Genomic DNA, 10,634 nt, shown 5'->3' with positions numbered 1-10,634 from the left:
CTTATCAAACAAAATATTCGTTAATTTCTTTGAACCTAATTAGATGTCTCAGACTCTCAAATATTTTTTATTTGGCTAATATTTTGTGAGTATGATCTATGAGGTGCAACTTGAAAAATAAACGATTCGAATCATTGAAGTTCAATGTGAAGTAGATTCCACAACTAGTCCAATGAAACTAATTTAGTTCGAAATAGTATGATGCAATAAGTTTGTATGGTATGCTATGAAGGGCGCAATACGGCCAGGTAGGCTTTATGTGGGCAGTTCATTCACTCATCACTGCCCATTTCTCGTGAAGGCCTACGTGACAAAGAATTTCATCTCTCTCCCTTCCTTCCTTCCTTCCCTACTCCTGTACTCCTTTCAGTACAAATCTCTCTCTCTCTCTCTCTCTGGTGCCAAAAACATTGTACTCTTTACTCTTTCTCCCATTTCTCACAAAAGCCTTGCCTCTGGAGTCTGGACGCATTTTCTTGTTTGGTTCTGCAACCAAAGCTTCTCTTTCTGTAAGTAAAATGATCTGATATGGCCATTTTCCATGTACAAAATCACAACCCATGTTCCATAGTTCAATCATCTTCTTACCTCTCTTTTTTTGCTTCCTTTTGTTTTTCTCTCTGCACTCTACTGTACCAGTAGCTCTTCCTTTCATTTGGGTCTTCAATCAGTTCCATCCCTGAAATCAAAACCCTTTGATGTTGTGCTTTCCCTTTTATCTTGTTCCCCTTAGGATTAAGGGATTGGGTTTGCTCTCTGATGCAATGCTGAAATGCGTTTTGTCAAAAAAGTTGACAGCTGATTTGGGGTCATGGTTTTTCATGGTGAATCCTTCAATGCTTTTCTGGGTTTGATTCTCTGAGCAAGAACAAGGAAGACTGACATTTGGTTGCAGTTCAGGAGCTGAAAACTAAATCATTGAAGAAAAAAAAATTGGGTTTTGGAGGTTGAAGGGTTTTATGTATTCCCTTGTCACTGTTTTGGAGTTCAGAGAAGAAAGTTGAGTTCTTTTCCACAGGGGAAGTGTTGCAGACAACCCAAAAATGGAGGTTTTGTGTTTGTTTTATGTTCTTCTTGTTGGGTTTCTATCCAAGTCTCATCTTGTGGCTGCTCAGCTTCATGATCAAGCTACATTGCTCGCCATTACCGAAGAGCTCGGAGTACTCGGATGGGGTGGCAACGGCTCAGATTACTGCTCTTGGCCCGGCATTGGCTGCGGTTTGAATCATTCCATGGTGGAAAAGCTTGATCTTTCGCACCAGAACCTCCGAGGTAATGTGACTCTTGTTTCTGAGCTCAAGGCTTTGAAGAGGCTTGACTTGTCGTACAATGATTTCCATGGACCAATTCCTTCAGCTTTTGGGAATTTGTCACAGCTTGAGTTTCTTGATTTGGCTTTGAATAAGTTTGGAGGTTCAATTCCGCCTGAACTCGGTAATCTCAGAAACCTTAGATCATTGAACCTTTCCAATAACTTTCTAGTAGAAGAAATACCTGATGAAATTCAGGGGCTGGAGAAGTTAGAGGATTTTCAAATTTCTAGTAATAAGTTGAGTGGTGTTATCCCACTTTGGGTGGGGAATTTCACCAACTTGAGAGTTTTTACTGCCTATGAGAATGCATTTGAGGGTAAAATTCCAGATACTCTAGGCTCAGTTTCTAAGCTCGAATTGTTGAATCTGCATTCTAACCAGCTAGAAGGCCCAATTCCCAAAAGCATTTTTGCTTCAGGGAATCTGGAGTTTTTGGTTCTGACCCAGAACAGACTAGGTGGAGATATTCCTGAAGAAATTGGAAGCTGCAGTAGCCTTTCGAGTATTCGAATTGGTAACAATAATCTTATAGGTAGCATTCCTCATGCAATTGGAAATGTTAGTAGCCTTACATACTTTGAGGCAGACAATAACAATCTTTCTGGTGAGATTACTCCCGAGTTTTCCAAGTGCTCCAATATCACCCTCCTAAATTTAGCCTCAAATGGATTTACCGGGAAAATTCCTCTGGAGCTTGGCCAGCTCATGAATCTGCAGGAATTGATTCTCTCCGGCAACAGTCTGTTTGGAGATATTCCGAAATCAATTCTTGATTGCAAGAATCTTAACAAGCTTGATCTGAGCAATAACAGAATCAATGGTTCCATACCAAGTGATATCTGCAACATGTCGAGATTGCAATACTTGCTATTGGGTCAGAATTCGATTCGGGGGGAGATACCTCATGAGATTGGAAACTGTGTTAAACTGCTTGAGTTGCAGATGGGAAGAAACTATTTGACTGGCAGTATCCCTCCTGAAATTGGTCATATCAAAAACTTGCAGATCGCCTTAAACTTAAGCTTCAACCATCTCCGCGGACCTATTCCCGCGGATTTAGGGAAACTTGACAAGCTGGTTTCTCTTGATGTCTCCAACAATCAGCTCTCTGATGCTATTCCAACTGCACTTAAGGGCATGTTAAGCTTGATAGAGGTTAATTTCTCCAACAATCTGTTCACTGGCCCGGTACCAACATTCGTGCCATTCCAGAAGAGTTTGAATTCAAGTTTTCTTGGGAATAAAGGGCTTTGTGGAGAACCACTGAGCTCCTTATGTGAAAATTCTAACGGTGGTGACCGTGCAAATTACCATCATAGGGGTTCTTACAGGTTCATACTGGCAGTTATCGGCTCTGGTTTAGCAGTTTTTATATCGGTAACCATTGTTGTTTTGCTGTTTATGATAAGAGAGAGACAGGAGAAGGCAGAAAATGCTGCAGGGACTGAAGACGAGGCAGCCAACAACCTACCGGTGATAGCAGCAGGCACTGTCTTTGTTGAGAATCTCAAACAAGCAATAGATCTTGATAGTGCTGTTAAAGCAACCATGAAGGCTTCAAACAAGATCAGTACCGGGACCTTTAGCACGGTTTACAAGGCTGTTATGCCGTCTGGGCTAATCATATCTGTGAAGAGACTGAAATCTATGGACAGGACAATCATTCATCACCAGAATAAGATGATCCGAGAGCTCGAAAGGCTGAGCAAACTCTGTCATGATAACCTAGTGCGTCCTATCGGATTTGTTATTTACGAGGACGTTGCTCTCTTGCTGCATCATTACTTGCCCTATGGGACATTATGTCAGCTTCTTCATGAATCCACAAAGCTGCCCGAATATGAACCTGACTGGCCAAAAAGACTCTCTATTGCCATAGGAGTAGCAGAAGGGTTGGCTTTCCTTCACCATGTAGCGATTATCCATCTCGATATTTCTTCTGGTAATGTTCTTCTGGATGCTAACTCCAATCCTTTGGTTGGAGAGATTGAGATATCGAAGCTCTTGGATCCATCCAGAGGTACAGCCAGTATCAGCGCGGTTGCAGGCTCCTTTGGCTACATTCCTCCAGGTATGTTTTTTTTATACAGTTTATTCTTCATTCCTTTCACTTGGTAGCTTTGTTAGTGTGCTAATCTAGTTTTGTGTTCTTCCTCTCTTCTGTCATCAGAATATGCATATACAATGCAAGTTACAGCGCCTGGAAATGTCTATAGCTATGGTGTTGTTTTGCTTGAGATCCTTACAACCAAATTACCAGTAGATGAAGCCTTTGACGAGGGGGTAGATTTGGTGACGTGGGTGCATAATGCTCCGGCAAGAGGCGAAACCCCGGAGCAGATTCTTGATGCAAGGCTCAGCACTGTGTCCTTCGGTTGGAGGAAAGAAATGCTTGCAGCACTGAAGATTGCTTTGCTCTGCACTGACAGCATACCTGCCAAACGTCCGAAAATGAAGAAGGTTGTGGAAATGCTGGAAGAAATCAAGAAAAACTGATGGATGGTAAGTCATTTGAGTCTTCTATGCCCTGAACGCATCAATCGTATCATCCATCTGGTTGTTCGCGGTGTTCAAGGAATGAAGTGAAAAGGCGGTTGTAATCGGTTCGCGTTGAAGCAGGAAGAGGGGGTGGATGAATGCAGGGAAAGTCCTCCCACTGGAAAGGATTAGTCTAAGTTTCTGTTTACATATTAGGTCCATATCATATGTTGTAGTTCCTGGTTTTTGAGATTTATATGTGAAGGTGCATGTTATGGCTTCTCATTCAATCAAGTTCACACCCTTTTGCAATGAAAAACTAGTCCATATCTGATTCAAATCACTTAGGTGATTTCCAATGGAGAAGGCTAAAGGTTCAAAAGCCGAAAAATGACCTGATTTGCGCAAAAACTCATCTTCAACCGATGACTAGGCCAAATGTGGTCTCCCTCTTAGCCCTTTTTTTGGAGGCTCAGCTCCTCAATTGCAATAACTGATTCAAATTCGATGGCTAGATTTAAAAACATCCAATGGTAGTTTAATTATACCAACTAATAAATTTATGTTATAAGCTTAAAACTAATAAATTATTGGAGCTATATTTAATCGATTCAGTTGAAAATGGCATGAATGACTTGACACCGTTCATTTAAGAATAATTTTTTGTAAGGATATAATTGTAATTGGGCTATGTTTAACCCTTTCGGTTGGAGACAGCTTCGCCTAACCATCATTTCTCAATTGTGAACGCATCAGATCCAAGCTTTGGTACGTGAGAATTCTCCATCCACTTAAGCTTGTTGGGGAGCCTTGAGGCCATCTGTTTCTAGTTAAAGCTTAAATAACCGGAAATTGACTGAAATGAGGATTTTACAAATCCCAATCCCCTTGTTGAAATGATTAAGAGACGACATACTGACCAAATATTGACTGTTTCATTCAAATAGAGACATATCGATAAAATCCCGAAGAGTGATAATTTATACACGGTGATTCATTGTTGGGTTATTGTACCTCAGATTTAGGATTCCCTGACATTTTTCTTTTGGTACAAAAAAGTTCACATCACAACATTCTCAAACCAGCCTAACATTTATTCTGCCAATCCTTCAATCATGCTTTCAGCTCACAACACACATAAACGGAGTGAAGATCCGGAAAATCTTCAAGAGTCGGTGCGGGACTTGACAATGAAATTCTGACGGCTAATGGGATTCATGACCACCGGTGGACCGGCAGTCCGAGGCCATGCCTGAAACTTCTTGTCAGTTTCTTCCCACCATTCTTTGTTTGCAACAGTTGACGGAGTACTTCCTGAGTTTAGCAACAAACATAATGCCATCAGGCTATTGCAACAACTATTACGCAATAAATTTCCTAAAAAAAACCCATAGCAATGTAAATAGAACAAACTTGCCTCCAAATATTTTCTTGTCAGCGAAATAATGGTCAGCTGTCCATGCCACTGCAAATGATCCCAAAACAGCAGGAATGATGTATTTTGCAGGCATCTTCAAATTTCAAACTGCCGATGAGAAACATAACCCAGTTTCATGAGAGAATATGCAATGACAACCAAAAAGGAAGGCATTCAAAATATCCCCTAAGGTCACGTTTGGTCCCTTTGGATTGGTAGATGGGATAACTTGCTAGATTCAAGGTATGTTGAAGTAAGAGATGAAGACCGTTCCTTCAACTTGGGCAGAATTTGAAAGTCAGCCTTCATATCCTACTTCAAGATACTTTGAATCTAGATAGTTCCCTATCTGTTTGAATTGCCAATTAAGAACAACTAGCCTAGTTTTTATTTGGTGGCTGGGACTAGAGAGGGCAAGACCAATTAAAATGGAATAACTGTTGTGGCCTATGCTCGATGAGCTTAACAATAGTGGGACTAAGACTCGGTTAAATTAGATAACTTTCCCACTTATCAAAGACAACATGTCTCCTCCCCAAGGGTCGGGAGAATCTAACATGCAACCGGAGGTATATCCCCCTACTATCAGTATCTATATCATCGTGTGAGCTATTAGTATCTTTCTCATCATGTGGATTTACGTGATGAGAGAGACTAATAGCTCACACAATGAGAGAGAAACAAGAGGGGGTACACACCCCCGTTTACCAAATAATCCCCTCCCAAGCCGGGACTCTATGGTACAGTACTGGACTCAGTCCTAATCCTGCGACAGGATTCCAGTCCAGTCCCAGCCGCCAGACGGGTATCCCAACATAAGACTGAAATTCAAGTCCAAATCTGTTGCATGTCTAAAATGCATTCTCCAAACCAACTGCAAAGCAGAGAACCTAAATAAATGACTCTTCTTCAAGAGATCTGAGTTAGTTCACAATACTGGAGAATAACCAAGTCAATTTATTTACTTATAACTCTCATAACCTTCATAGCATAAACCGCCCTGTCCATTAAGTAAATCAAAAAAACACCCCGACAACTATAAGTTTCATACAAAAACACCTCATGAGCCCAATTGGAGGAAAAAAAAAAAAAAAAAACCCTCATCTATACACATACTCTTAACTATTCTTAGTTGTGAAATACTTCCCCCGTTACCAAGTGAGTCAATTGGGTATTTTCGTAAAGTATTAGGTTTAAAGTGGTTTTTCTCTAAATTATAAATCTATCAAGGACCTACAAGTGAAAACCCCATTACAATTTCCTATTTACTGAAACATAAGCATTCAATTTTCTTCATTTTTTCTTGCATTTTCATTCGACCCACTTCATGTTTCTGTTTCTTGACTAATTAATAAGAATCTTACTCAAACATACGCACACAAAAACATAGTAACAATCGAACAAAACTGCAACTGAGGACAAACAGATAAGGAATAATCTTTCTGAAAGAACGAACGACAACCTTGGAGGTTATTCTTTGTTTCTATATCTGTAGATGAAACGGAAAACTTACCGCAGGAGGAGTTCCGAGTCGGTGAGACCGCACGATGGTGTCTGTCAACAGGAATTCTTGAACCTTCTTCTTATCTCCACTTCTGACAAGATAATGAGAGATAAACTTTCCCACGACAGGAATTCTTGAACCTTTTTCGTCTCGCCACTTGTTGATGATCGACGACAATGCAATGGGGGTCGTATTCATTGTTGGATCATCAATTTTCTATTTCCAAGAGGAGAAATGTTAAATAGAATATTTCAAAGTTAGACTCTTTATGAATTCTCTATTACCTCATTAACATTAGAAAATACTGTGCCAAAAGAGGTGTGAGAGAGTTTATGAAGATGCTCACTTTTGAGAGAATCTTCTTAACATTCATCTTTAAAGTAATAGTTAAATAATCTGCTCTTTTCTGTTGTTTACTCACTTTTAAATTTGGGCTAGATGGTAATCTCAAAAGGTAGGTCTTATAAAAAACGAGCAAGGGTTTGAAAGTTCTAACTCGAGTTCGAACTCCCATGTTGGTTTCTTTGGAAGTCATCAACTTTGCATTGACGTACTGTTTGACATGAGGGACAAATTATGATGCCAACTAATGTGGTTCTAGACCTGCATTGGGTGGCCACGCATTCTTTGGCCACCTGATGTCCAGGACAACATTTCTAAATAATAAAAATACCACTCATCTTTAATTTTCATTTCATTTTCATACCTTTAGGTTGGTCAAGATTTTTTTCATTTCTTCCTTCAACACACCTTAAAAACATGGGTTCACCAATTTCAATCCAATCTTCTATACCAAATAAGGCCTGAGAGAGTAGTATTTGTTGGGGTTTGAGAGAGTTTATTTTATTTAAGCTTTCATGAGCTGAGCGTCAAAATAAGTTAGAGCAGTTTGGAGCTTGTAGTTTTTAAGTTTGTTGTTTTGATGGTTTAACAGAGCATGTTGGCTTTTTCCGACGGACATGTCCCCGGCCATCTGTGGTGCGGGGAGAGGAAACCTCTAACTTTTCACTCCTCACCTCCTCACTCCCTAATTGTCGGCGACGCAGCACGGTGGAAAGTACATCAGAGTTTACATTGCGACACTACAGTATTTGGAAATTTTTTGCTCACCATCTACAACAAAGGAACTCGGATTTCGGGTGAAACCACGAATTCAATTGCTTGGTGGTGAGGGCCAACAGAATTGAAATAGGGAAATGGAATCCACAAAGTCCATTTTCCCCTTATCCACATCCGTTAATTTTTGTTCTCGATTCCTCTTTGATTTATTCAATGCAAATGCCAAAACTGGAAAGAGATATATAAGTAAAGAAAATGGATATGGTACTCGATGCATACTCGATGAATATAATACTGTCGTTTTGGGTTCTGGTATATCAGGAGAACGATGAATAATAAGAGACGAAAATTGAGAAACCTTGAAAGAAACTGAATATTTGTCAACCATTATCTCAATTATACGGCTCCAAACAGACATATTGATGTTCCATTCATCGCCAAACATTATATTTCACAACAATATGTTCAATTTTAATGTCACTACAGCTGCGTTTGTTACACTGAATTACCTTGCCCAATTGCGCTATTTTGAGTTGGCTCCCCAAGTTGTATCAACCATGGAGGTATTTAACATGCGATACTCTACCTTTCATGTCATCTACTGAGGAGCTCTGCGCGGGTTTCTCAGCGTGCCTCATACTGAACAACTGCAAAAACAACCATAACTAAGTCATTATAAATCAATGAATATTGTCACTGAGAGAGCAATAGATGAATGATATATATATATATATATATATATATATATATGAAAAGGCTAGCAAGAATGCATTCAACAGTGCTTCATATGGGACACTACAGCAGAATAGGAAAGAAAGAGGACACAACAGCGCTACAACTTCTTTGTGCGTTCGTGTTTATCATTGTTTTTTTTTTTTTGGCTTTCAAATTCAAATTGATGTAAGGATGAAGTTCTCTTTCAAAAGTGGACCATATCAATACAATTCTTTATGTATCAAATGTACGATACCTGTGCTGGTAGATAGTATAACATGGCGATGTCATTAAGTCATAAAAGAAAGAAAAGAGAGTATATATAGCAGATTACTGTAGGACTAGCATAAGTTAAAGCCTAATATGAACAAAGTGACACAACAGCCGTTATTGTTTCGTGTGCAGTTACCACGTTGTGATTTACACTTTGTGGCACCAATGCTGCTAGCTCGATCAATGACCTTAAATCAGCAGGAATGACAGATATTTCAACAAAATTCAAATAATTGGGTGCAAGGCTTTACCTAACTTTGATTCAGAATCTTGCCGACTAAATTCGGTGATCAAATATTAGTATTGGTGCATCTTGGTGTAGGCTAATTGCACGTAAAACCATAGCCTCTAAGCCAGAGCCCTAAAAACTAACGGAAAACTTATCACTCTGGTCAGTATCGCTATTTGGCATCAATATAACGATTTCCTACAGTGCCTATAACTTTACAAATAATTTCTGTTGCTAAGGTATGATAGGTCTTTTGATTAGAAATGCTAAGATAACAGATACTAATTACTAAAGATGAAGAACACATGAAACATAACGAATTTCACCATCTTGTACAAAAAGGGTGGCAACCGACCAAACAAAGAATGAATTCGACCAGGCTTTTAAAGTTTTAATAAAACCCTAGTGAGATACTATGAAGTATGAACTGAGAAAATAACAAAAATACAGTGATGCCTAATTGAACCTAAATTGGGCCTACTGGACCAGAGTAGTTTTCAAGTGCATAATTGGGTGTACAGAAAGCCACTCAAGTTTTAAGGTATCCATAACCATCTTAATTTGTAGATTTGCTCGCTGCCAAACATTTCGATTACAAAACACTAAATGCTGACAGTGAAAAAACACGAATTCCTTACCCAAAACCATGTCCTCCTTTTGCAACAAACTAAAACTAAGGTCATACTACGAAATTCAGTAAGTGACATAAACCCTAAAAACATAAAACAATAAGCTAAAAAATTCGACTCCCTCTACCGTTCGAATAATCAAGAGAATCCACATTCGTCAATCCGAAATCGATTACTGATAATTGGGTATTTACCCAATCCCCGAATATATTCAAATAATCAACTTTTGGAGAAATCAACCAATATTGCAACAATAAAATTATACAAGCATATAAGGATATCGAGACTTACTGCGGCGAGTACGCTTCTTGTATAAGATACGGTAACCGCACTCGCGGCACTGAATCACGTCGTTGGATTTCAGCTGCACCTCCATCCCACAATCTACAATACATTACAACAACATTAAATCCTTAATTTAATATCACAAATTCAAATTCTTCTGTATGTAATTCATCTCGAAGAAGAAGAAGAAGAAGAAGAAGAAGAAAGGGAAGATCAATACCTCCACAGATGTAGTAGACGGCCTCTGGCGGCGGAGGATCCATGAGAAGAGCTCGAAAAGGCTGTTAGATGTCTAGGGTTTTGCTGCTTCTATCTTCAGGTAAACAAATAATCACGGGGTTTCTTCCATTTATTGGGACTTCTCCTGAACTGTTATCATATGTATGATGGGCTGAAATGGATTTGAGTTTTAAGCCCAAAATAATTGGACTGACTAGTTGAGGTCGGCATACTTTTGTGTACACCCAAAAAGCATTTTTCGACACCCTCTTAGAATTTGTAAAGATAGTTGAAGTTGGACATTCAATATATTTTTTTTTAAATAAAAAAGGGACAAACTAGAAGTTTTGTTACGGCAACTCACCATTTTGAAAGTCGGGAAGCACAGAGACATTTTAGCCTCCCCTTAGCCACCATCGTGGGATTCACCAGCGCCAGGAATCGAACTCAAGACGTGCACTGTAAAGTCTTTGTTTGAATTCTATCAACATTGCGCATAAAATTTAAAATAAAT

The 10,634-nt window shown here is 39.2% G+C and overlaps 3 protein-coding genes across 4 annotated transcripts; 1 reads left to right on the top strand and 2 right to left on the bottom strand.

Annotated features, from left to right (window-relative positions):
• Positions 1-261: 261 nt before the first annotated feature.
• Positions 262-4,110, top strand: LOC103449744 (leucine-rich repeat receptor-like tyrosine-protein kinase PXC3). The gene is made up of 2 exons (XM_008389073.4): positions 262-3,384; positions 3,484-4,110. The coding sequence occupies exons 1-2, from the start codon at positions 1,044-1,046 to the stop codon at positions 3,807-3,809; spliced, it is 2,667 nt and encodes an 888-aa protein (XP_008387295.3). The 5' UTR covers positions 262-1,043; the 3' UTR covers positions 3,810-4,110.
• A 594-nt stretch (positions 4,111-4,704) lies between these two features.
• LOC103449745 (uncharacterized) lies at positions 4,705-6,922 on the bottom strand. 2 transcript variants are annotated; one of them, XM_070810095.1, is made up of 3 exons: positions 6,722-6,922; positions 5,205-5,316; positions 4,705-5,101 (listed from the first exon to the last, which is right to left on the bottom strand). In XM_070810095.1, exons 2-3 carry the CDS (start codon positions 5,300-5,302, stop codon positions 4,957-4,959), a joined length of 243 nt encoding a protein of 80 aa, XP_070666196.1. In that variant the 5' UTR covers positions 5,303-5,316; positions 6,722-6,922; the 3' UTR covers positions 4,705-4,956. The 2 variants fall into 2 exon arrangements, with proteins under 2 accessions (XP_070666196.1, XP_028946392.1); XM_029090559.2 differs by having other exon boundaries at positions 4,705-5,105; positions 5,209-5,316.
• Positions 6,923-8,130: 1,208 nt separating this feature from the next.
• LOC114820158 (DNA-directed RNA polymerases II, IV and V subunit 12-like) lies at positions 8,131-10,357 on the bottom strand. Its single transcript, XM_029090560.2, has 3 exons — positions 10,122-10,357; positions 9,908-10,000; positions 8,131-8,418 (listed from the first exon to the last, which is right to left on the bottom strand). The coding sequence occupies exons 1-3, from the start codon at positions 10,162-10,164 to the stop codon at positions 8,396-8,398; spliced, it is 159 nt and encodes a 52-aa protein (XP_028946393.1). The 5' UTR covers positions 10,165-10,357; the 3' UTR covers positions 8,131-8,395.
• Positions 10,358-10,634: the final 277 nt, after the last annotated feature.

This window comes from Malus domestica, chromosome 12, assembly GCF_042453785.1.
Source record: "Malus domestica chromosome 12, GDT2T_hap1".
NCBI lineage: Eukaryota > Viridiplantae > Streptophyta > Magnoliopsida > Rosales > Rosaceae > Malus > Malus domestica.
The sequence above is the reverse complement of the archived record's forward strand: the minus strand, read 5'-3'. Positions and strand labels throughout refer to the sequence as shown.

What these genes read in the sequence shown, in the direction of transcription:
- LOC103449745 (XM_070810095.1), bottom strand. Translation starts at nt 5,302, where the DNA reads ATGCCTGCAAAATACATCATTCCTGCTGTTTTGGGATCATTTGCAGTG. An exon ending in AAGAAAATATTTGGAGGCAA is followed by an intron (nt 5,102 to 5,204) that starts GTTTGTTCTATT and finishes AAACTCAGGAAG; the next exon opens with TACTCCGTCAACTGTTGCAA.
- LOC114820158 (XM_029090560.2), bottom strand. Translation starts at nt 10,164, where the DNA reads ATGGATCCTCCGCCGCCAGAGGCCGTCTACTACATCTGTGGAG. An exon ending in CGTCTACTACATCTGTGGAG is followed by an intron (nt 10,001 to 10,121) that starts GTATTGATCTTC and finishes AATGTATTGTAG; the next exon opens with ATTGTGGGATGGAGGTGCAG. An exon ending in CAAGAAGCGTACTCGCCGCA is followed by an intron (nt 8,419 to 9,907) that starts GTAAGTCTCGAT and finishes TTGTTTTTGCAG; the next exon opens with TTGTTCAGTATGAGGCACGC.
- LOC103449744 (XM_008389073.4), top strand. Translation starts at nt 1,044, where the DNA reads ATGGAGGTTTTGTGTTTGTTTTATGTTCTTCTTGTTGGGTTTCTATCC. An exon ending in CTTTGGCTACATTCCTCCAG is followed by an intron (nt 3,385 to 3,483) that starts GTATGTTTTTTT and finishes TTCTGTCATCAG; the next exon opens with AATATGCATATACAATGCAA.